This window comes from Leopardus geoffroyi, chromosome C1 (genome assembly GCF_018350155.1).
Source record: "Leopardus geoffroyi isolate Oge1 chromosome C1, O.geoffroyi_Oge1_pat1.0, whole genome shotgun sequence".
Taxonomy (NCBI): domain Eukaryota; kingdom Metazoa; phylum Chordata; class Mammalia; order Carnivora; family Felidae; genus Leopardus; species Leopardus geoffroyi.
Genome location: NC_059328.1, coordinates 203,408,153 through 203,433,398, shown reverse-complemented (window position 1 = coordinate 203,433,398; position 25,246 = coordinate 203,408,153). Strand labels below are relative to the sequence as shown.

General features: G+C 52.5%; 2 protein-coding genes across 10 annotated transcripts in view; both read left to right on the top strand.

Moving 5' to 3' along the window:
* Positions 1–628: 628 nt before the first annotated feature.
* IHH (Indian hedgehog signaling molecule) lies at positions 629–7,127 on the top strand. The gene is made up of 3 exons (XM_045481303.1): positions 629–1,310; positions 3,737–3,998; positions 5,688–7,127. Exons 1-3 carry the CDS (start codon positions 999–1,001, stop codon positions 6,344–6,346), a joined length of 1,233 nt encoding a protein of 410 aa, XP_045337259.1. The 5' UTR covers positions 629–998; the 3' UTR covers positions 6,347–7,127.
* A 12,384-nt stretch (positions 7,128–19,511) lies between these two features.
* The window catches only part of CFAP65 (cilia and flagella associated protein 65), a 35,462-nt gene continuing 29,727 nt past the window's right edge, over positions 19,512–25,246 (top strand). For 4 of the 9 annotated variants that reach the window (XR_006713165.1, XM_045481301.1, XM_045481300.1 and 1 more), the window contains exons 1-5: positions 19,526–19,616; positions 20,140–20,537; positions 21,467–21,517; positions 21,877–22,048; positions 23,899–24,083. Coding sequence is in view for 8 of the 9 variants with exons in the window: in XM_045481301.1 (XP_045337257.1) it covers positions 21,884–22,048; positions 23,899–24,083 (350 nt within the window). In the remaining variant the exon portion in view is untranslated. Of the gene's footprint in view, positions 19,617–20,139; positions 20,538–21,388; positions 21,518–21,876; positions 22,049–23,898; positions 24,084–25,246 lie in introns of all 9 variants that reach the window. The other 5 variants (XM_045481296.1, XM_045481295.1, XM_045481297.1 and 2 more) reach the window with 5 other exon arrangements.

Genomic DNA, 25,246 nt, shown 5'->3' with positions numbered 1-25,246 from the left:
CGGTGGCCGTGGGATGTGCACCGGTTGATACAGAATTCAGTCCACCACGCTGAGAGGGCGCGTCTCCCCGGCCAGGGTGGGGCACCAGGTTAGGGGCGGCCTCCCGTCTTCTGGCTTTACTTCCCCGCAGGGGACACCGTAGGCGGCTGTGCGGTCCGGCCACTGCCCCCCGCCCCTCGCGTCCGGCCGCGCCGTGGGTTGCGGTCTCTGTGGGGGTGGCAGCTCCTGTCCGGGAGGTTTGCGCCTGGCGGGGCACCCCGGAGCCGCGGGGAGCCCAGAGGCGAGGCCCAGGCGGGGTGGGGCGCGTCCGGGCGGGGAGGGCGAACTCAGGCAGTGCAGGGGGCGCCGAGGGCAGCGGGCGGGCGGACGCGGCGGAGGAGCGAGCGGGACGAGGGCTGGCTGGTGCCGGGGCCGCCCGCCCGAGGGGGAGGAGGCTGTGCCGCCCTTGCTGCAGGTTCGCTGTCGAGCGCACAGGAGGCAGGGACATGGGTAGGGTGCGGTCTGCGCGGGGCCCGAGCCCGGATCTCTTCCATTTCCCCTCTCACTCGGCCCCGAGCTGCGCCGCAGACGGCAGCAGCTCCCGCTCCGCCAGAGCCGCCTGACCGCCGGGCCGGGGTGCTAACCGCGGGGCCCGCCAGCCCGCCGGCCCGGCCAGCCCAGCCCAGCCCGGCGGCCCGCAGCCCCGCCGCCCGCCGCCCCCCGCCGCCGCCGCGTTGCCAAAACAAACGGGCCGGCCTATTTATTGGCGGCCGGCGAGCCGGGCAGCTCAGAGTCGAGGCGCCGAGGGGGACAGCGCGCCGCCACCAGCCAGGGCCCCGGGCCCCCGCCCCGCACCTGAGTCCCGCCGGCCCTGCGCCGCGCCGCGCAGCCCATGGCGCCCCCACCTGGAGCCCCCCGGAGCCAGCCGGACGCCTGAGCCCCCGCAGCGCGCCCGTCGACTCGCCCACCCACCAGCCCACCAGGCGCCCTCGCCCGCCCCTCGCCCGGGCTCCCCTGCCATGTCTCCCGCCCGGCTCCGGCCCCGACTGCGGTTCTGCCTGCTCCTGCTGCTGCTGCTGGTGCCGGCGGCGCGGGGCTGCGGGCCGGGCCGGGTGGTGGGCAGCCGGAGGCGGCCGCCGCGCAAGCTCGTGCCGCTCGCCTACAAGCAGTTCAGCCCCAACGTGCCGGAGAAGACGCTGGGCGCCAGCGGGCGCTATGAAGGCAAGATCGCGCGCAGCTCGGAGCGCTTCAAGGAGCTCACCCCCAACTACAATCCCGACATCATCTTCAAGGACGAGGAGAACACGGGCGCCGACCGCCTCATGACCCAGGTGAGCGCGACCCGCCCTCGCAGGGCGCCGCCGCTGAAGCACCGCCACCTGCCCGGCCCTCCCCGCCCCCCTGGCACCTTTTCTCGACTGGCTGGCACGCCCCCTGGCACCTGCCCCTCTCGCCAAGCCCAGCCGACTGCTGCCCAAGATGGGCCGGCCAGGGGTCCCGGCGGCAGTGCGGACACCCGCGGACCCGCCGGAGGTGGGAGAAGAGCGCCCCACTGCCAAGCGCCACGGCCGAGCCTGGTGGCGGCAGCCCCACTGCCCCAGAGCGCCGGCAGCTGAGCTCAGACTCGGCACCCGGAGGTACCTCGACCCGGCCGCGTCCCGCGCCTTCGGGACCCACGCAGTCCCTCCTGGCCTAACCTTCCGCACCGCTGCGCCCCTCTCCATTCGGCACCCCTGAGGGCGAAGAAGCTGCGGGCGCAGAGGGCCGTTCCTCCCCGCGCGCTCTTGGTTCGCTGCGCTGCCCTCTCTGGAGCGGCGTTCCCCACCCCACCCTCCCACCCCCTCCCGGGTCTGGGGTTAGGGACAGCCGGGAAGAGCTGAGCCGGGAGGCGGAGGTGGGAAAGGGAACTTGCCCGGCGAGCCCACGTGTCTGTCCCGGAGAGCTGAGCCGCGCGGCTGCGGTTAAGGGTGGGGTGCCGAGAACTTCGGGCTCTGGGACCGAACTTGGGGGACCCCTGGGCTTGGTGGCAGGGACGGGGAGTGTTGAAAGAGAAGAGCTAGGATGCCGGGAGAGGGAGGGAGCAGAACTAATGCTAGCTAGTTTCTGCAAGCTCCAAACAGGACCCGCTCAACCCAGGCACTGGGGAGCAGACTTTCTTCCCTGCATCTGGGGTCCCAAGGGATCAGAAACCTACGTCCCCTTCCTCGGTGGTCTCCCGGGGCTTCCCCCGCATGCAGGCAGCCTGCTCCCTAGGTGCTTTGGGAAGAACAGCTCCACCACAGCCCTCAGCCTGCGCCCTGGCGCCGGGGCTGGCCGGCCGAAGTCGGGGCCGAAGGTTGGCTGGTGGCCGGGCCGGGCCGGGCGCCGAGGAATGCAGATAAGGATCCGGGCCACGGGCTGGGCAATCATTGACAGCGCTCCCCAGCTCTGGACCCGGGGGAGGGGGAGAGGGGCGGGGAGCAGGGGCCCACGGGGCCGACTTAGCTGGAGGGGGGGGGGCGGCTAGAAGCCTGGAGGCAAGGAGCACACGGAGCTCCCTTCCTGGGCAGTGTGCTCCCCAGCTAGGCTGCTCGCCCAGAGGACAGCCAGGCCTTGGGCTGTAGCCGCTGTTGGCTCCTGGGAGACCGAGTCCAAGGGTCTGTGGGGCCCCCTTTATGCGGGATGGGGGTAGGTTGAGACATGGGCTGCCGCATTTGGCAGCGCCTAGCACCCGAGTCACGGACTGTGAAAGGGCCGGCTCTCCCGCAGTCCCCTCCCCCCAGCCAACTGCAGGGTCCTTTGGGCTGCAGGCACGCGGGGAGTCATCACAGACCGTCGATCTCTCTCCTCCTTCCCGCAAGGCGCGGCTCTACTCCCACCCCGTGTGAGACAGAGCGTGGAGCCGGCTCGCTGAGATCAGAGGCTCGGTTTCTCCAGCCCTTTCCCTGATAGGGGCGGCGCAGAGGTGCTGAAGGTTCTGGACTGAGGGAGAACCTTGCCTGGGATTATCAGCCTTGCGTGCGCCCCTTGCTGCGGGGGACGCTCCGCGTCGCCCTCCATCTGGCCCGGCTGGGCGCTAGCATTTCCACAGGCTTCTGGTTTCCAGGCTTCTGCATCCTCGGATTGGGTGTGGGTCATTTTTGGATCTTAAGTCCCAGCAGGAATACTCTGTGGCGCTGGAGAGATCCAGGCGGCCCGGGATTCCCCTCCCAACACGCCCCCACGTTGCTGGGGTGCTCTGCACCTGCCGCGCCTCCAGACCGAGTAGGGGGGCCTCAGCCCTGAGGCTACGGTGACACCTACTGGGCACCTCCGGCCTTGCACGCCTAGCAGGCCAGCCGCAGGCGGTCGGCTCCGCTACCACCCCCACCCTGCGGGCAGAGGGTGGTTTCTGGCCTTCAGGTGCCTTGGTGGGAGAGAGGGACTGGGCGCGGGAAAAGTGTAGCCGGGTCTGTGGAGGGATCGGTACCCCGATCTGAGGGGAAAGAGCGTGGGAGGGAGGGACCACTTATCAGAGGAGGTGGCCCCAAGGGTGCACCTCCCAACGCACCCTCCAGATTTGTGGCGCCACCGTGCGGTCCAGGTCCCTGGAGCAGCCAGACGCTAGAAGGGAAAGAAGCAAGTTAAGGCTCTCTGTTCCTAAAAGAGAGGGACAGAACAACCTCCCTGGTTTCCTAACTCCAGCAGATGCTCTGGGAGAGGCCGGGGGCGAAGCCGCGCCTCCAACCTGCACGCAGGCCGGCATCTCCCCCTAACTCTGCTGGCTTTCCTCTCCTAGCGCTGCAAGGACCGCCTGAACTCGCTGGCCATCTCCGTGATGAACCAGTGGCCCGGCGTGAAGCTGAGGGTGACTGAAGGCTGGGATGAGGACGGTCACCACTCTGAGGAGTCGCTGCACTATGAGGGCCGCGCGGTGGACATTACCACTTCGGACCGCGACCGCAATAAGTACGGACTGCTGGCGCGCTTGGCAGTGGAGGCCGGCTTCGACTGGGTGTATTATGAGTCCAAGGCCCACGTGCACTGCTCCGTCAAGTCCGGTGAGCCGCTGCCTGGGGGCTGGGCCCGGGGCCGGGGCCGCAGGGCATGGGCAGGCACAGGGCTCGCTGCTGCCCAGAAGGTGAAGAGGCCCGCCAGGGGATGGAGGCGGGGACCCCAGGGAAGAGGACGTCCGCCTCGCTCCCCACTGCTGCTTGTGACCACCTGCTCACCCCCTGCCTGGTAGTGTCATGGCAGGAGCCTAGGGAGACAGGGCCCTGTCCCAGCACTGCTGGGGGCCGACCTCGCGGTCCACAGTCCAGAGCCTGCAGCAGGAGGTGCAAGACAGAGCAAGCTGGACAGATGGAGGAAGCCAGGCTGGGACAGAGATGGCTTTCCCACTCAGATGACTCAGAATGGAGGCGGGCGGTGGGGCCAGGGGCCAAGGGCCAGCTTATGCCCAGACATCAGCATGCCTCACCAGGAGCCGGGAGCCCAGAGACTCAGAACCCACAACCCTGCTGCAGGTCAGGCCCTTTAGGGCACTTTGTATGCTCCTCCAGGGGGTGCAGGCATCCCCAACCTCTCCCTCAGGGCCCTGAAGCTGGACAGTTTGGGGCAAAGCCAGCCACGAGGGGCAGAATAAACAGTGGACTCAATAAAATGGATTTTCCCAGATTGGCCGCCTTGTTGATCCGAATGGGCAGGCATTGGGGCCTTGCCCCTCCCTCAGATCTTGTCAGCATCCCTGTCACCTACACTGAACCCGATCACGGATGCTTCAGATGGTTCCCATGTGACTGCCAGTCTGGCTCCACCTGGCTTCGGGCACAGCCCTCCATGCTGGCACCACGTAGCAGTCACACCTGAAGACCTGGCACATGAGACCAGGCCCACTGCTTACTATTCCCGAACCCACCTGGGCACGCTGTGGTGACCCACCCGCATCCTCCCCTCCAGCACTTTCCTGCCAATTGTATCTACTTCAAGTCATGTCCACCCTTCACCTGCGAACACTGGCCCGACACCAGCTCCCCGAGTGGCCACTTCCATCATTATTCCCACCCACAACACTGCTCACCATCCCGCCCACCAATGCCACCGTGTCCTGTCCCCGCACAAGGACCCAGCACATGAACTGAAGACGGTGACTTTACCCTTGCCACTGAGTCACGCCCTGGCCTGACCACTCACTCTGAGGCTCCCCAGAAGTCTATAGCTGCCCACGGCTGGCCCTCCTCTCGCTTCCATATGGACTCCAAGGGCCAGCTCTGGGACAGAACTCGGGGTGTCAGCCTGAGAGTGCAATTTTTGGGGAGTGTCTGAGCAAGGAGTGAGAAATGACAGGACATCCAGACCCCAGAGGAGCTAAGTGCCTTCTCCACGAGACTGTAGCTTTCGAGTTTCAAGTCACAGCTGACCACCACCTGGCTCAGTTCACCCCTGACCTTTCTGACTGCTCCACAACATTGCTTCACAGCGAGCAGACAGGGGCTTGGCCTGGGCTTCAGCAGGGCCCTTTCCTTCTCACTCATGGGTCTTGGAGCCACAATATGCTCCTCTCACTGGCAAAGGATTAGACGGGGGAGGAGGACAGATCACATCGTGGGTTGGGGTGTATTCAAGGCTGCACGGGAAGGGGGGAGCAGAGCCAGAATATGGTGATGGGAGGGCTCTTTGGGAGCGAGAGGAGCTCTGGGGAGGGGTGCTGTGACGCAGCAGTAACACCTTCATGTCCCTTCTTCCCACAGAGCACTCTGCTGCGGCCAAGACAGGTGGCTGCTTTCCTGCTGGAGCCCAGGTGCGCCTAGAGAGCGGGGCACGTGTGGCCTTGTCAGCTGTGAGACCCGGAGACCGGGTGCTGGCCATGGGGGAGGATGGGAACCCCACCTTCAGTGACGTGCTCATTTTCCTGGATCGCGAGCCAGACAGGCTGAGGGCCTTCCGGGTCATCGAGACCCAGGACCCCCCGCGCCGCCTGGCACTCACGCCCGCCCACCTGCTCTTCACCGCCAATAATCACACAGAACCAGCGGCCCACTTCCGGGCCACATTTGCCAGCCAAGTGCAGCCTGGCCAGTACGTGCTGGTGGCCGGGGTGCCAGGCCTGCAACCTGCCCGAGTGGCAGCCGTCTCCACACACGTGGCCCTGGGGGCCTATGCCCCACTAACAAGGCATGGGACGCTGGTGGTGGAGGATGTGGTGGCCTCCTGCTTCGCAGCCGTGGCTGACCACCGTCTGGCTCAGTTGGCCTTCTGGCCCCTGCGACTGTTTCACAGCTTGGCGTGGGGCAGCTGGACCCCGGGGGAGGGTGTGCACTGGTACCCCCAGCTGCTCTACCGCCTGGGGAGGCTCTTGTTGGAAGAGGGCAGCTTCCACTCGCTGGGCATGGCTGGGCCAGGGAGCTGAGAAGACCCCTTCACTGCCCTCCTGCAGCTGCCTAACGCGGTCCAAAGGCCTTCCCGCCGAGAGGACACTGGCCCTGAAAGGGACCCGAGTGGGGGGCACTGGTTCCCACCATCTCCTCTTTCACAGACACACCATGGAGACTTGACTGGGCAATGCCAGTGTTGACCACCCCACCTCGATGTAGGGACAGAGCTACAAGCTAAGCTGGTTGGGAGGGAGTGGTCTATCTTTCTATTCTAGAGACCTCTTGAGGCTGGCACAGTGGATTCCCCCACCTGGCCAGCTCTCACTTCGATTTTTCATACCTGCCTCCCCCAATGGGGAGGGCCCATTCCATCTGTCTGAGGCCCCTCGTAGGTGGGCTTGCACCTCAGTCGATGCTGCTAGATTCCCTGGGAGCCAGCAGGGAGCTGGCTGGACTCAACACCTGCTGCCCAGAACTGAGAAGGCCGCAGGGTGGGGCAGCCAGTCTGGCCATCCTGAGGCATGACCTTCCTCCCTGGCCACACTCCTCGGGACAGAGACTGTTGCTGTCAGTGGGCAGAGTTCCTTGTTCCAGCCAATGTGATCATAGTGCCCAGGACCAGGGGAGCAGGCTGGATGTCCTTCTGCCCCTGCCCAGGCTACGCTCCCTGTTCTGCTGAACCATGACCCTCACCCCCCTCTCCGGTCAGTCTCCCCCACCTTATTTATTGGCTCGGAGGGGGAAGCCCATGGGAGAATTTTGGGGATGTTTTGGTCTTTTCTTCCTTTTGTAATAAAAATTATTTAAGTTGTTAGAGCCATAGAGTCTAGGATGCTGAGCAGGGCCAACACAGAGTCTGGAGCCACGGGTGGGTCGGTTCAGGGGTGTGCTCACCTTCCTCCAAGGACAGAAACTCCCATGCTCCCACCTTTACTACAGGCCCTCCTTCACCCAGAAGCCCAGCAAAGTTGCCACAGAGAACTGGGCTCTGTGCCAGGCAAGGCCTTCCCATGCTGATCTCAAAGTTTGCCCTAAACACTGTTGGACCAGAGAGAGAATGGAGGTAACTAGCCCATGGTCACTTCACTCATCTAGAACCACCTCACTGGGCCTGTTGAGGCACTTTTCCTGCTTACTCAAGTCTTTATCGGGGCCTGTTTCTCATCCTTCAGTGTGAATAACAGACCAATGGTATGAGAAGATTTTGTAGAATTCACATCTGCCTTGTGGCCCCTTCTGACTTCTTGGAGAACTCAGGAGGCCCTAACCTAGCTGTTCTCAAACATCAGAATCATCTGGGCAGTTTGTTTAAAAGTGATTCCTGGGTCCATTCAAACAATTCTGCTTTAATAGATCCAGAGCGAGGCCCAGGAAATTTTTACAAATACCGAACATGGCGGATGGTCCATGGACCACACTTTGAGAAACATTGCTTAGTCTAGAAAAGGCCCAGTTTATTGCCAAGACAAGGTGACTCCCTTCTTCATTTTTTCTGGGTCTCTCTATGCCAAGGCAGGTTTTTCTGTACTTGCTACAGATCAGCTGAGAGTCCCAGGTCCAGCGTTATACTTGTTAAATTCTCAGAAGTTTCATAAGCCAGTTGATATAGGGCATGGTGGGAGTATTCACACCGTCAAAATTGGTGTATGCTACAAAGTAGAGTTCTCCCGACTGTGAACAGCCCGTTGCTAAAACATACCACTGCCCAGCTTCTGTCCTCTTACAGAGATTACTATGTTAGGGATGACTGCTCAGACTCTTACCTTCTCCTTCCCCCACTTCCATGGAGGAAAACTCCAGAGAAGTTGCCCTGGAGACTGTGTCATCTGGGAGGAAATAGGCCCCCACAAGCTATAATGACAAGTGCTGTCATTCAATGAAGACCAACTATCACCAGATGTTGTTCCAAGTGCTTTATATTTAGAGCATTATTTCATTCTCATACAACAATATGTGGTATATGTTTTCATATTGCCATGTTCCAGACGAACACAGAAGCTGGAGGAGGTTAAGTAACTTGCCTGAGATTACACAGCTAGTGAAGAGACAGGATTCACACCCCTCCATCTGGCTTTTGGGCCCACTGTTTTGACCACAAGGCTTTTTCTTTGGTGAACTTGGGTCCTCGCAGCATTTCAGGCCTGGAAGTCAGCTTTGTCAGCACATCTAGAATGGACCCATGGCAGAGGTTCATGGACAAAGCTCAAAGGAACCAGAATGTCCGTGAACTCCTTTACAGTAAAAAACAGAAAAATGGAAGATTAAGGTCAAGATACTTTTGTCCATTCATTTTTACATTCTCTCCCTTAATGACATTCTTCATGGGTGTGGGGGAGGGGGGAAGGGAGGGGAAGGATGACACAGACCCTTGTATGCCACACATTTTGTGAGTGAGAAGACGAGAGAGATATTTTCCCCTATGGGGGTCCAGCTGCTTCTCCTACTGAGCCTGAGTACTCTCCATCCTGCAGACCCAGAACCATTTGGTGTCCCCAAATCTTTCTGTTCTAGATGGGCCTCCTTCGGAAACACACTTATTCTTCAGATAGAGAAGGCTGCAAAGACTCAGAAAAAACCCCAACACTGATCCGAATTCAGACCCTCAAAAACCAAACTTGGAGTGGAAGTGGGGGCCCAGTGGCTTTTCTGGGAACCCTGGGACCAGATCTGAGTAGACTGTGTGAGCAGGGAGACATGGGGAGACAGCCAGGGAAGTCATCTTCCAGCACTGCAGTATCATAGTCCCAATCCCTCCCACCAGAGCCTACCTCACCCTGATGTCTGTAATGCCAAGGCCCAGAGGAGGGTCAACTGTGCTTCCCAGGCCCAGGCATCTACTGACCCAATGCCTGCCTCTCCTCTCAGGGTCAAGTACAATCCCCAAGGCTGCTGTGTCCACAATTGTGACCTGCATTCACCTGTTCAGTCATTGTTTACTAGACATTCTTGTGTCAGGTCCTGTGCCAGAGTGAGGGAAAGCAGTAGTTCCCCCCATCAGTGAATTCTTGGGTGGGAGGAAGAAGCATGGGGAGACATATCCATGCTGTGTGCTGAGTGCTTTGGATGACCTCTCACAGGGGCTATGGGAATGCCACGAAGAGGCTGAGAGCTAGGAAGATTTTCTGGGCAGGTAAGTAGGAGGGTTTGCATGGCAGGCAAGTAAAGGAAGGGATCCAAGCTGAGGACACAGTAAATGCAACAACATGGGGGCTTGAGTGAGCCTGGGGGCTTGGAGGAACTGCCACCAGGTCAGCCTCACAAAGCTATGTGGGCTTGACAAAACTGAGGTAGAGAGGTACGCAGGGATCAGATGACACACAGCCTTGTATGCCACACATTTGGACTTCATCCTGAGGGCTTGGGGAGGGCCTGAGGGTTTGAAGCTGGGGAAGCTCACGACTAGATTGTTTCAGAGAGCTCACCCAGGTGCAGTGTGGAGGACGGTCAGAGAAGGCAGCTGTGGAAGCAGGGAGTCCATTTACTGGGGAGAGAGGTTGGTGACCTGGGTTGAAGATGTGGCTCGGGGGTCAGAAAGAAGGTGATGGATTGTAGATTTTAGGAGTAGAATGGCCAGGACTTGAAGCCAGTTTGGGTGAGCCGTGAGGTTGAAGAAAGGGCTTAAGTTAACTTCAGGTGTTTAAACATGAGATCTAGCTCCCCCCGTGCCCAGAGCTCTTCTCTGGCCTCAGTGTCTGCACCTGTAAGGGAGATATCCAGGGCTTTCCCATATAGATATCCTCTCTTCTCAATGCCCCAGGCTGGTCTAACCAGGTTCTAGGAACCCTCCAGGCTCCTGCTGTCTCTGCCTGCCCATCCCCCAATCAGGAGAGCATAGGGAGGAGATTCAGAGTAGCCCTTATAGCCCAGTCTAAGCAAATGCAACACTGGTACCTGAGTCCACAAGTCCTCCGGGAGACGTGGAGATAGGGAGACCTGGAGTGTTGGGGTACACGAGACAAAGTGGGGGAACCTGGCTGGGAGGCCTAGAGAGCCGCCTGGACAGACTGCCCTCAACACAGAGCCACTGCACCCTGGTCTCCTACTTCTCTGTGCAGACGTGCCCTCTCAGGCACCCATTCCCTAGCTGTCCCTGCAGCCTTCTCTCTCTTGTTTGGAGAGACCCAGTCATCCTGGGCATGGCTCTTCCCAAGCTGCACAGGACTGCACTCACCTGAAGACACTGCCTTGGGGATGGTTTCTGATAGTCTGCATTGCTGTGCTGTGAAGGCTGGAGCTGAGCGCATCAATCCTTTAGGCAACCAGGCCTGTTGCTAGCACTGGTTCCTCTGCAGCCGGTGTGTGTGAACTGGAAATAGGAGCCCCTCCATTAAAAAAATTAGCAAATCCCTCCCTGCCCCCTATAGAGATCCAACTAGAAACAGCAACTCTTCTGGTGTGGTGCCAGCAAGCCCATTTAGGAGAGAGCCTAGTGCAGGGGGCGGACTGGGGTACCAACACATCTGGATTTCAGCCCTGGCTTGCCTGCCCAGCCTAGAGCCTGTACGTAATGTACCCCGACAGCCTCTGTCAGGCTCAGCTGATTCCAAGAGTGATTAAAGTTTGGAGTTCCCTACAGTGTCACACAGGAGCTCAGAGCAGAGTGCCTAGACAGGGGTGGGGACAGGATGAGTGACAGGATGAGGGCAATGACCGGGGACTTCTGGAAGTGGTTTTGGGCTTCTGCCTTCTGGACTCGAGTGACTGGGGCAAAGGTAAATGGACGGATTATTGGGAACAGATCGTGGAGAGGCGCGGGGCATGCTCAGGAACTGGGAGACAGTGTGGTTGGGACTAAAGGTGCCAGGAAGGGAAACGGGAGCTGGGTGGGGAGTGAAGGGATGGGGTGCGAGGGTAGGGGACACTGTGCCCCATGGAAGGGGCGGAGCTGCGGGCCTGGTGGAAAGTGCTGGAGCAGGAAATGCCCCAAAGAAGTCTGAATGGTGGCTCATGGTGGAGGGTAGAGGCCCCTGCTCCCCACCTCAGAGGGGGCCCTGCCTCCATGGGGAAACCTCTCTGGTAGGGGTTGGCGGCGACTCCCCTACCCCGTGCCCTCTGCCCCCTGAGTGGAATGTGCCTGTTGGGGCTTGGCCCCACGTCCTACACCCCAGCCTGGATCTCAAAGCCTCTTTGTTCCATGGGGCTGAGTTGTGGCCAGCCCGGATCTGATAAGGCCGGTGGGGCAGATAATGGCTCGCCCTGTGTGCTGCACCACCCCAAGCCACACCCCAGCTACCTCGCACGCACGCACATCGCTTGGGGCCCCAGAAGGGAATAGATGCAGGGGGCTTCCTGGCCAGGTTAGAGTCAGGAAATCTCCACCTCTGGGCTGACCTTCCCTGCAGTTCATTTAAGACCCTCTCTCATCCGCATGGGAGATTGGGTTGAGAGAATTATCCCCATTTCAGAAATAAACTCTCCAAGAGGGAAAATGCCTTGCCCACAGTTATTTCTTTCATAATTAAGAGCATCAGTTGTGCTAAGTTTTCCATTTACATTATCTTTTAGAATCCTAGCAGCCTGGGGGCACCTGGGTGGCTCAATCAGTTGAGCATCCAACTCTTGATTTCAGCTCAGGTCATGATCTCACGGCTGGTGGGATCGTGTCCTGCTTGGGATTCTCTCTCCCTCATTCTCTGCCCCTCCCCTGCTCTCTCTCTCTCTCTCAACTTTTTAAAAAGCTTATAAAAAATAAAATCCTAACAGCCTGTGAAGTGATGTTTCTAATTCCTACTTTACAGAGAAGAAACTGAGGCCCTGAGAAGTGAAGTTACTTACCCAAGGTCACACAGTAGCAGGGTCCAGACCAGAACCCAGATAGCCCTGCAGCAGCAAACTGAAGGAGGTGGGAACTGATGAGTCATCAATCCTAGAGGAATGGGAGGAAGGCATTTCCAGCCTCAACCTAAAAGATTTGATGGGGCTGGGGTGGCCAAGAACCGGCCAGGGAAGAACTGGAGGAATAATGTTCTAGAAGCTGTGAGAGGATCCCATGGTGGGAATGGCAATGGTTAAAATATGTCCACAAATTGTTTGACACTTCCTCTCCTTCTGAATCTGGCTAGAGGCTAGGTTAGGAAAAGGCCATATAGCTCTGAGATTGCGTAGCTAGAGAGGCTACAAATAGACTAGCTTCCAGACCACAGCCAACATCAACTGTTAGCCATGTGAGTGTGCCATCTTGGGTGTCCAGCCCAATGGAGCCTTCAAGTGGCAGCCCTGGCCAACATCTAAATGTAACTACATGAGAGAGTCCAAGTAAGAACTGCCTGGCCAAGCCCTTCCTGAATTCCTGAAAAAATAATCATAAGCAAAATAAAATGTGTGATTGGAACTCTGAAGTTTTGGAGTGATTTCTTACACAGCAATAGTAACCAGAACAAAGGGCAAAGAGGAACTTATGAAGGCATCTTCTGAGGCCTTAAACACACTTTTACACAAAAGTTTTTAAAAATGGAGTCACCATTGGGCTGGAAGAGGTGTGATGCCTCTTAATCATCCTCTCCTCCTCCTCTTCCTCCCTCTCCTCCTCCTTCTCCTCCCCCTCCTCCTTCTCCTCCCCCTCCTCCTTCTCCTCCTCCTCCTCCTTCTTCTTCTTAAGTTCTCATTTATTTAAGTAACCTCTACACCCAACATGGGGCTTGAACTCAAGTGTTGGATAAATAGAACTTTCCACAGTCAATTGATTAGAAGAATGTTATGTATCTGCTTTAGGGGCAGGATCTCCCATGATAGCAAATTATTGGAGAAGTGAAGAGCCTTCTGGAAGGAAGGAAGCTCATGGATCTGAGCTAGTGGGTAATAAGGAGTCATTCATCGCCAAATAAAAAGCATGCTATTAGAGATTTTTAAAAACCCAAAATGTTAGGTGTTGAATAAAGTGCTCAAGAGCTGAGGCCAGATCTGAGAGATAGTCTGGACATTTCTATGGGCATTTGCTGGTCACATTTTCTCTGACTGTCCCTGCACACAGAAACTTACAGGGTCTCAACAAGAAGGTCCCTGAAGGGGCACCTGGGTGACTCAGTTGGTTAAGTGTCTGACTCTTGGTTTGGACTAGGATCATGATCTCATGGTTCATGAGTTCAAGCCCTGCACTGGGATCTGCACTGACAGTGCAGCCCACTTTGGATCTTCTGTCTCCCTTTCTCTCTGCCCCTCTCCTGCTCACTCTTTCTCTCAAAAATAAACATTAAAAAATCTTAAAAAAAAAAGTCCCTGAAAATGGACTGGAAGCACCCCGTTGTCCTTATAAACTCCGGGTGTGTTTGGATTTGGCTATTGAGCTTGCCTCCAAATGCCCAACTTAAGAAAATGCAGAGGGGGTGCCTGGGTGGCTCCGTCAGTTAAGTGTCCGACTTTGGGTCAGGTCATGATCTCACCGTTCGTGAGTTCGAGCCCCACATCGGGCTCTGTGCTGACAGCTCGGAGCCTGGAGCCTGCTTCGGACTCTGTGTGTGTCTCTCTCTCTGCCCGTCCCCTGCTCACACTGTATCTCTGTCTCTCAAAAATAAATAAACATTGAAAAAAACAAAAAAAAAAAAAAAAAGAAAGAAAGAAAACTCAGAGGAAAGTGACCAGGCAGATGATAGGGAATGGGTGTGTTTTGGGGAGTGATTGGAAGTATAAGGGTAGAAAGGTTACTTGAGGAGAGGCTTCTTGGTTTTTGAACTCTTAATCCTAGAGATGGACACGCAAAATCTAATAAATAGAGAAAAATAGCAAGGTGACAGTGAACAATCTCGACACTACTTTTGTCAAGTAATCAAAGTTAACATCACCAATAATGTATATTGACACCATGTGCCCTCTGATATGATGCACTGAGAAGGGCATATCACCTCTGTATTAGGCTTCCCTATAATACATACCTTATTCGAATCACAAGAAACAAACCCAAGGTTGAGGAACATTCTACAAAATAATTGGCAGTACTCTTTAAGAGAGTCAAGGTCATGAAAGACAAGGAAACATTCAGAAATGCCCCAGGTAAGATCCTGGATTGGATATTAAAATAAGAAAAGGACATTAGTGGACAAACTTATGAAATTAAATAAATAAATTCTCTACTTTCATGAATACTGTGTGTTGTTCCAAGGCTAATTTCTTAGTTTTGGTAAGTGTTCTGCGGTCTTGTGAGATGTTAACCTAAGGGGAGGTTGAGTGAAGGGTTTATGACAACTCTGTACTATTTTTGTGATGCTTCTATACATCTAAAATTAACTCAAAAATTTAAACATACAAAAAAGTCTAACAAAGTCATAACATCATGGGTCAGTCAAAGATGGGCTCCCTTACCATCCTTGAAGTCCCAAGGAAGCCAGCTGTACTGAGCCAGTGATCACGTTATGGCACTTGCACTTGAGAGTGAACCCTGGTCAGAAATGGATTGGAAAAGGGTTTGAGGAATTAAATAGAATGGAAAGTCACAAAAGAATGTGCTTCCCTTATTTAGAACATATAATAAGGCAAGCACTGTGCTAAGTTCTTTAAATCTTCTATCACACTTATACCTCACAACCTTTCAGGTAGCTGTTAGTTTTCCCTGTTTTCAGATGAGCAGACTGGGTTTTGCAGAAGCAAAAGAACAAGATCATACAGCTGAGAGCTGGTGGAGTTGGGATTCAAAGCCAAACTTCTTTACTCCAGAGTTTGTTTTTAATCACTGCACTGTACTGTCTCCTCAAGGATGACCCACTGGGGTGGGGCAGAGAAGCGGGCATAGAAGGCAGGAGGAAGGGGATGGGCTAGTCAGCCAGAGCTGTCCATGGTGCTGGCCAGACAGGCATGTAGCTGGAGAATAGATGGTCTAGGGGAAGACAGGTGGGAAAGCTAACAGAGAAGGAACACTGCTAGACTAGAAAGAAAGAGCAGTTAGATGTGGTGACAGATCCTTCACCAATGAGGAGGAACCAGAGGGGGAGACACTTCAAGTTTTGGCTTGAAATAAATAACTGTGTGTACAGTATCCAGTGAGGTAGTATTTTTCCTCAGGTCTCATTTGCAACCAGTGCTATCCAGTATAGTTATACTGGCTGTTAAAATCTGGAAATACTTTTGTACCAGTTGGGAAATAGTCACTGACTGAGTCCTCCACTGCTGTGGCTGCTTTTCCTGTCCCCTCGCCATGTTTCCCCATGACCCAGCAACTAAAGGGTTAAAGCCTGGCACAAGGTGAGCCACTAGGACCTGTTCAGCTCTAAGGCCAGCTGGTATCCATTCTCATATGTCAGCATCCATACCTTTACCAATTGTTAAGAATTTTGAATACTATCCCTGTTTGCCCCCATTTTACAGATGAGGAAAGTGAGCATCTGGAATATTTAATAATTTGCCTGAAATCACTCAGCTATCAAATGGTAGAGCCCAAGCTTGAACTTGAGTCTCCTGGAATTAAGCCTCATGTCCTTTTCCCTCCATCCCCCTAATGCTGACTTTTATGTCTATCTACCATTTGGTAGGGACAACAAATAGAGGGAGGAAGTTATCTAGGGAGTTTGGGTTGGCACAAAAGAATTAGAAAACCCTATGTGGGAAGTGGGGAGGGGTCCTAGGCAAAATGGAATTCTTTCATTTGAATTCTCTTGTGATATGATAGTCTTCTCCCAAGTCCCTGCCAGTTTTGTGCTCTGGCAGCTCTTTCAGGCTGGAGGTGCCATCAACCTCTTGACACATGCTCCCCACCCCTAGCAGCTTCAGAGGACCATGGCACTCTAATACAGAGAGAGCTCCATGCCTGCTCCTAGATCCAGCCCCCAAACTACCCCCAATGACCCTCTTAGTTACAGCTTTCTCTCACTCTTCACCCATCAGGCTGGGATTGGAAGACTTACCTCACTAATTTCAGAGGTCAGAAATTTCTGTGGGGGGACTCACCTCCTCCTCTCCCTTCATAAGTTAAGTATATCTTGGATTCAGACCTTATTTCAGAACCAACACTGGAAGTGGAATCAGAGTTGCAGGAAAGGAAGGTGGAGAGGACTTTGCATGTGCTGGAGTTGGGCTGACTTGCCAGCTGGACAGGAAATCACCCTGGAACCTCCTTTTGTTTTTCTCCATCCCAGAGCACCAAGGCAGCCTCCTTCTGTAGAAAAAAATGAGGGAGATGTGGAGAGGAGAAAAACTTTCTGCCTCTCCAGTATGTAGCAGAGAGGCTGGGAGGTGGTAGGAGGGGAGGGTGCACAGAAAACCAAGTGGCTTAATTATACGGGCCTTCCACTTAGTGTCAGTGACCAACCTCTGTGCATGCATGCACATTTTTTTGTTGATTGCCTACCATCTGTCAAATACTTCTTACATACCAGATCATTCAATCACTACACCAGCCTTTTGATCATTATCGCCAGGTAACAGTTGAGGAAACAGAGGCTCAGAAAGGTTATGTGACTTGTTCAAAGTCACACAGTCACAGTCAGGATTAATCTCAGCCAGACATTTCTCGGCCCAGAATCTCCTCTATTCTATTCAGCTAGGGAAGGGGGGGGGGTGCTTAGAAAAAATATTTTTCAGTGTGCTAAAGCCAAAATTACTGAGTTTGTGCTTTATCTTTATTACACCCAACCACAGTTTCCAAACAAAAGGATGCAAGTTTGTCTACTATCCATCCTCCTTCCTCCTTTTTGCCTTCATCCTGGTCTTCATCAATTTCCTGAATCATCATTCACCCCCTGTTCACAGTCTTGAACCAAACAACACCCACCCTGTTGTCTTTCTTGGGTCCCTGGAAGATACAGTAACCAGGACCTAGCACCCATTTTTTCCCATGGGTTCTGAGCTCCTGAAAAGTGGGACTTCCAAAGCAAACCCAGCTTCCTCTTTCCTCCTGAGACTCAATCATTTGTCACACCCCTTTCCATGTCGTTTTCCTCTTGGAGTAAAGTCTGGCTTGGATCCCTCCCTGGGAGTCCACTATGTCAGTCAAAGTCACTCTCCAGCAGAGCTCTCAGGAGGTGGCCACAGCTCCACAGAAGAGGAACCCACAGGAGCCCTACTAAGAATATCCTTTCATTATCCCAAGCCCAGAACCTACCAAGGTTTGGGCACACCAGAGCTCTGGAGGGACACTCCTTCAGTGAAGAAGCATAAGGACACATGGCTCCTAGCGTGAGCTTTCCCACCTTCTTGAGGTTTTATTGCCGGGATTCCTGAGGTCACTACCAAGCCTTGCCCCCAGAGTCACTGCTCCTATTTCTTTTTGGCCTAAGAGTGGAAAAACAGGTCCCTTTCCCTGTCCTTAAGGTCCAGCTGAGTCAGGTTGACCATTTCAAAAAGTGTTTAGAGGAGGGGCGCCTGAGTGGCTCAGTCGGTTAAGCGTCCGACTTCGGCTCAGGTCACGATCTCGAGGTATGTGAGTTCGAGCCCCACGTCGGGCTCTGTGCTGACTGCTCAGAGCCTGGAGCCTGTTTCAGATTCTGTGTCTCCCTCTCTCTCTGACCCTCCCCCGTTCATGCTCTGTCTCTCTCTGTCTCAAAAATAAATAAACGTTAAAAAAAAAGTGTTTAGAGGAAAACAAAAAGGAAATCATTACAGAAACTACAAATAGCATAGAAGTGGTCATGTCCAAAGTGCAGGTTTCAGATTCTGAGAATAATGTTAAAACTGTTGAAAAGCTCACTGAGTTCCACATTCCTTGATCCCAAGAAAATTCCAAATCTAATGATGCTGACATAAGTTAATGAGCCCTGTGGCCTGCCCCTTCCCTCCAGTTCAGCCAGCTTCTGGCCATGTGATCTCCCAGGCCAACTGGGGCCACATTGTCATCTTAGTCCATTGTTTACTTTCACAAGCAAATGCCAACTTTCCCAAATGAGAATTTATTTTCTGGGTCCCCCCCCCAGACTCACTAAAGTCTCTCCCTCTAACACCGCACCCCCCGCCTCACTGTCCTGGATAGTGAAACATCTTTAATTGTCCATGAATGAACTTTGAGGCTTTCAGCTCACCCACCTAAGAAGTCCTCAGCAAATGAGTTCTGTGAAAAAGAAAACCGGAGGCCCAAAATGGGTGTTACTTAGGCCAAGTTTCAACCTCCCCCTGAAATGTAGTTCTAACATGTAAAACAGGAACTTTCTGGTCAGCACCAATGAGGTAATATGTCATGCCACATGTGCCTTCCTCAACCCCCAAAGGAAGATGAAGTAATTTGCAATAAGACCCTTTGTCCTTCCCCATAAGGGAAGGTGATCTTGCCTGAAACAGTCCTTTTTTTTTTTTTTTTTTTTTTTTTGCTAATAACATCTTGTCCCACCCTCCTGTCTTTGAAAACCTTCCATTTTGCACAACTCCTCAGAGCTCCTCTCTATTTGGTCTATGGGATGCTGCCCACTTCTTGAATCGATTAAAAAAGCCAAGTGGATCTTTAAAGTTTACTCCCGGGGCACCTGGGTGGCTCAGTTGGTTACACGGCCGACTTCGGCTCAGGTCATGATCTCACAGTTCGTGAGTTCGAGCCCCGCGTCGGTCTCTGTGCTGACAGCTCAGAGTCTGGAGCCTGCTTTGATTCTGTGTCTCCTTCTCTCTCTGCCCCTCTGCCTCTGGAGCTCTGTCTCTCTCTCTCTCAAAAATAAATAAACATTTAAAAAAATTAAAAAAAATAAAGTTTACTCCCTTGGCTTTTTGTTATTTAACAGACACTTTCCCCAAAGCAAATGCAGACAAATCAACAAATGGGCTTCCAAAAATCACTTTAGTACAACAATGCTTTCTTCATACGTTAACTTCCAGACCCCTAGAAAAGAGTTAGCTTGGTGCTTGGGAGGAGGAAAAACCGGCAGGAAATGGATAGGACACATTCTCTCCCACTGGCAAGAAGAATCCAGTTGTAAAGTAATAGACAAATGAGAAATAACTACGGGGTGTTTTTAAGTTAATAATCGCAATCACAGACTGAAGTTCCGGTTGAGATTCTGACCCTATGTCACCATCGCGCGTCCGGAAAGAACTGGAACTGCTCCTACTCCAGTGAGGAGCCAATGGAGTTACCTCCTATGAATTTGGTCGTCGACTAAATCAGGATTGCAGGGATGTCACGACAATTGGAGACTATACATTACATGCTGCGATTGGTAGAAGCGCGGTGACTACTATGCAGGGAAAGTCAGAGAATAAAAAATAAGGTAAACATTAAAATTGGACTGCGCTTTCGCCTTCTTTGAGCCTTGACTCATTCGGCTTGCCGTCGTTGTCCTGGGATACCAAGAAACGCTGTGCCTTGAGCGTCCTGTATCTAGGGAGACGACAACATGGAGGCGGAGTGAGTTCTGAGAGTTGGTCCCAGGACCAGGGGAACTGCGCGAGCGGCCAAAGAAGGTATCTGTCCTGGAAGACCGCCTCCTTTGGGAAGTTGTGGCCAGGGGTCCCCTCCATGTCCCTTAGAGACCCCCTGTGGGACCGAGACTGAGGCGAGATCAGTCTGGGATCTCTTAGAGAAAGGAGGAACAGCTTTAAGTATTTTGATCACTTCATTTTACCAATTTCTTTCCCACTCCACACTACACGACGACCCCCCACTTTTCCCACTGATCATATTAAGATTGTTTAGGTTGGAAATGAAGCAGATAAAGGAAGCTGATTATATATATATATATATATATATATATATATATATATATATGTAGTTTATGTATATACAGTTTTTAAGTCCTCAAGTTTCGAAAATTGGATTTAAAAACAACCCCTACCTTGGCCTGTGTCTTCACAATGATTGCAGATGTGTGTCTTTTGAAAGAGTAGCTCAAGCTAATATGGAAGTTATGATTGTTAATTACGATTGTAATTATGATTGTAACATTGGTTTGTCTAGGGCTTTTTCAAATTCCCTATTTCATTCCAGGTTCACATCAACTTTATGAAATAAGATAATCCCCATTAGGTGAGACGACTGAGACTCAAGGAGATTGAGAAACTTGCCCATCTCAACAAACCTGAGCAGGTGCTGGAACCCAGCTCTCCTTGCTTCAAGATCATCGTTCACTTCCCTAAACCCTAAGACCTGATCTGGACCAGATTTCTACTCCATTGTCTCTAATTTCTTCTATATGTGATGATTGGAGACTTTTTCAGAGCCCCAAGGCAGTGACTATCTATAGAATCCCCTGAGGTCACAGACATTAATGAGTCTGGCAGGACTACAAAGCCATCCAGTAGCAGAAAAGTAATGGGACTCTCCTCCCTGTCTCCCCAGCTTGCATTTCTTTGATTCCACCTGAACCGTCCTCCTTACAATTGAAGGTAAGGGTCTTGCCTGTCCATTGCCTAGCACCGGTACGTAACAGGCACCCAGTAAATGTTCTGTGAGTGAATGACTGAATGAGTGAGTGAATGAACCTGAGATATTCTCCTGGAGAGGTTTGGAGGTGTTGCTGGTTAGGAAAAACTGAGTCAACGGAATCTTCTGCTTTGGATGGTGGTGGGGAGAGTATGGAGAGTGTCTGATGAAATTGTATAAATTTCTAAAGGGTGACCATAACATTGTTTACTAAAGTGTAATATGTTATAATAAGGAGTTGAACCCCCACCTTGAAAAGAAGTAATTTTAGGCCAAATAAAAGATAGTTTACATTTACTCATAAATGACATAGAGATTAAAATTCATGAGAAGGCCTTACAACACTGCTTGGCACATAAGTTCTCAGTGAATGTCAGTAGAAGTTGTTACCATTTTTGAGATTGTTATTCAAAGAAGTGGGGAAGGACACTGTGGAGTCTGAAAAAATATATATATGCTCAAAAAGATATTAAATTGATGCTGTCCAATATGGGAGCCACACCTGGGTGTGTATGGTGAAGGAAGTTTGCTAAAGGAAGAGGGGATTTGGAGTTTAGTCTCCATGTGTGTCTCCTAGAGCAGGGCCAAACACCCTCTGAGTATTCCGTGAAAGCTGTGGATTCTCTCCCTGGAAAAGAGCACTTCTCCAGATACATGACATTTTGCATATGATTTGCATATAACACTCACATATATTTGCATATGATTTCCAGCTACAGTCTATCCAGGGATCCCTCTGCCCTAGAGGTTGATTCACTTATCCTTGGATTGAGTGATTATTTCAGTGAATGCTTACTTTAAACTTGGACTACAGGTTGCATACTGATGGAAGAAACCCCAAAGACCAAGAACCACCCAGTCTCATTTACCTCTTCTTTGCCCCTCCTCACAGGAGGTAAGCCACGTTCAGAAGCAACAAGCAGAGAACAAAATCCAGATAAAGGTAATGCGAATGCTTTAGTCACACTCACTGGGGACTGACTGAGAAATGCCAACTGTGGCCATGGCAGGCAGAGCTGCACGGGCCTCATCCCCAAGTCCCTTTCCTGCATGGTGAATTTCTAGGCTCCTGGGCAAAGCGCTGGATCTTGTGTTCAGGCTCATTTCTCATGGTGTCACTCATACCTTGGTTCCAAAGCCGGCAAGCCGGCCCTTCTTCATGATAATGATGGCCACAGCAAGTCTACTCCATCAGCCTCTCTTTTTGATGTCCCTCCTGTCTCCCCTGTGGTCTTTTCCTAACTCCAAATTGGCAAGAACTCCTGGTTTAGCCAGAGTGCTCCCTTTGGACTTGTGTTCCAGGTGTGTGATGCTCATCCAGGCAGCCCCAAGCCCCCTGATGAGGACCAGGGACAGTGGTGACTACACCATGAACTCCGGGTCCTGCCTGAGTACCAGCACCATGGCCATCCCCACCATCACTGGCAGCAGCGCGGCCCTGAGTGCCTGCAGTAGCAGCAACACCAGTGCCCACGTGAGGACATGTTCTGGGTGGGCGGGGCAGGGGCAGCAGGGCCGGGGAGAGGTGGCAGGGCAGGGGGGTAGGAAGCTGCAAGGACCTGACTCTCCTGCATAGATTGGGCACCAAGCCGACTGGAGTGGCGGCTGTGGGGAATGGGAGTGTGTGTGTGAAGAACTCTAGGGAGGTGCCCATCAGAGCTGAGAGAGTAGCCAGCGGTTTTCTCTTCCCTCAGAAAGTTCTTCTGGTCCTGATCCCTAGGACCAAGTGTTTGGCCAATATGTGGATGTGGCTGACTTTTTGCAGCTCTCAGGACTGTCTCTGTGTGACATGGCAGGGGTAGGGGGCAGTTGTCCCACAGGGTGCCTATGGGGTAGGAGTGTGTTTGGTGCAGCGTGTGTCTGTGTTGTGTGTGGATTCTCATGCCTCCTTAGGTGAGATGGTGCTTGCATTTGCCTTCCCGAGGACTGGGAGTCACCTCACCCCTCCACCTGTGCCATTCTGGGCCTATTTGCCCCAGATTCACTCACTGCCCTTCCCCACTCTGCTCTGTGCGGACAGGAGATTGGAAATGGGGAGGAAGGGAGAAGCCAGGGTATTTCTCTCCCTCCATCTCTACTTTTCCGACAGTATTTCCATCAGAAGCTGCACTTCCCCATGACTCCAGCCCCCACCAGACAGGCCTCAGGGCTCTGAGAAGCCCACCACCTCCCCTAACCCAGTGTGGCAGCGACTTCCTGATGCTGCCAGCTTCTGAGTGACTTCACTATGCCTTGGCTGTGCATTAAATTCCTTGTTTCAAACACCCAAAGTGGCTTCTGTTTTCCTGACCCTGACTGATGCACCAACCAATATTTATAATAAATTGCCCTTGCCCACCCATGTCACCTTTCCCCTGTGGGCGAACCAGGAAAGGAAATACTCTATTGGCCATCTGACACTCTCTGTACCTACTTAAACCGAGAGTGTAAGCTCCAACAGAGAAGAGATGTGTCCATCTTGTTCACTCTTGTCTTGGCACCTAGCATAGTATCTGGCACATAATATGTCGTCAATAAATATTTGTCAAATGGATGAATATATCTTTACATTAAGTAACAACATAGAAGCAATGCTTGGCCAAACATAAAATAAAATGGCCATGAGTGGAGTGTTCATAGCCATGGCTGGGGTAGGAAGAGATACTGGTTCATCTTCCCTTCTCCTTGCTTTTCCCCCTGCATCCGCCTCCACCCTCCTAGGGATCAGGTCATGAAGGATTTTCCATTATAGATGGGAAGTGTTGGCACACTGCACCTCTAGCATCATCAGGAGCTGTGCTTGGAGTGGCCCCCACATCAGGGTGGGGGGTGAGGGCTTGTTTCAGGCAAATTTACTCATTCCCCTGCTCCATCAGCCAGTTGAGGGACAGGAAGAGGGAGTGGTGGCGTATCCTTGTGGTCTCAAAAAGTGCCTGGGATAGACCACCCCAGCTAGGAGAGGCTTCCATAGTGAAAGGGCAGTATGGGAAGGAAGGAAAGGAAAAGGCAGTACCTGAAGGGCGTGGTATCTTTGGGTGCATGGAGGAACAGAACAGACCAGCCAAGATCACTCAGTGCTGGATGCAACGGTCCAGGGAAGGCTTCAGGGACAGGGTCACAGAGAATGTAGTTGGAAAAGCATTGTAGTGATTTCAGAAATGGTAATACCTCACTCCAAGGCCGGCCTGCCCCTCACCTTCTGTCTCCAGACCATCCCCCAAGAGCCAGCAGTGGTGTAAGTCCTCACTTTCCAGAGATGGGAGATCTTTATCTGTTCTCTGGGTATTTGAATCTTACCTGGCTAATGCATCCTTTTTCTCCCCCTTTTCCCTGCCAACTGCACAGCCTGCCAGCTTCACGGGCACCCAAATATGCTTCCCAAAGAGGCAAGACAAAGTGAAGAAGAGGGTCATCTGGGGCATCGAGGTGGCTGAGGAGCTGCAATGGAAAGGCTGGGCATTGGGGAAGGAGATCACCAAGAACCTGACTCTGAAAAATATATCCTTGAAAATCCAGAAGATGAAGTACAGGTATCAGAATGAGGGATCAGAGACCCAGCCCCTGAGTCCTCAAGCCCCTCAAACAGTGGCTCTTTTGAAAAACAAAAACAAAAACAAAAACCTTTAAAACTATCATATAAAATTAGAAAAGGGTATATAAAACATGCACAGTTTGAATAATTATTGAAAGGGGAACCCATGGGACCAAATCAATAAGAGTAATGTGTCTGAAGCTCACCTCCCATGTCATGTCACATCCCTACTGGAACACCTTCCCCACCCATAAAGGTAACCATGATTGGACTTAGTGATAATGATTTTCTTGCTTTTCTCAAATGGATTTACCACCTACATTTCCATCCCTAAATGATATCATTTAATTTTGCCTTCTTATGAACTTGACATAAGTGGAATAATAGGGTATATATCTGTCTTTTATATATGTCTTTTATTTTTGTTCTGTTATGCTTTTAAGACTCATGTGCATGCAACTATAGTTCATCTTTTTCACTGCAGGATAAATCCCAATAGATGCTTATATTGTAGTATATTCATCCATTCTTCTGTTTTTTAAAAAAAAATTTTTTCAGACCTTCATTTATTTTTGAGAGAGAGAGAGACAGAGCATGAGCAGGGGAGGGGGAGAGACAGAGAGGGAGACAGAATCTGAAGCAGCCTCCAGGCTCTGAGCTGTTTGTTAGCATAGAGCCTGACGTGGGGCTCAAACTCATGAACCGCGAGACCATGACCTGAGCTGAAGTTGGATGCTCAACCAACTGAGCCACCCAGGCGCCCCTAAGTTGTATTTTTTTTAAATGTTTATTTATTTATTTTTGAGAGAGAGAGCGTGTGACCAGGGAAGGGACAGAGAGAGACACACGTAGAATCTGAAGCAGGCTCCAGGCTCTGAGCTGTCAGCACAGAGACCGATTTGGGGCTGGAACCCACAAACTGTGAGATCATGACCTGAGCCGAAGTTGGATGCTCAACTGACTGAGCCACCCAGATGCCCTCATCCGTTCTTCTGTTGAGGGATGTTTGGGTTGTTTTTGGTTTGAGACTGTTGTCAACATTCATGTATAGATCTTCACTTGCAAGAGTTTTTTCTAGGGTAGATACACAGAAGTAGAATTGCTGTGATCTAGGACATGTACATGTTTGCTTTTATAGATAAGCCAAACTATTCTCCAAAA

Bases quoted from the DNA above. Each gene is read 5' to 3' on its own strand.
- IHH (XM_045481303.1), top strand. From the start codon at position 999: ATGTCTCCCGCCCGGCTCCGGCCCCGACTGCGGTTCTGCCTGCTCCTG. The intron at 1,311-3,736 runs GTGAGCGCGACC...TTCCTCTCCTAG, and splicing joins CCGACCGCCTCATGACCCAG to CGCTGCAAGGACCGCCTGAA. The intron at 3,999-5,687 runs GTGAGCCGCTGC...TTCTTCCCACAG, and splicing joins GCACTGCTCCGTCAAGTCCG to AGCACTCTGCTGCGGCCAAG.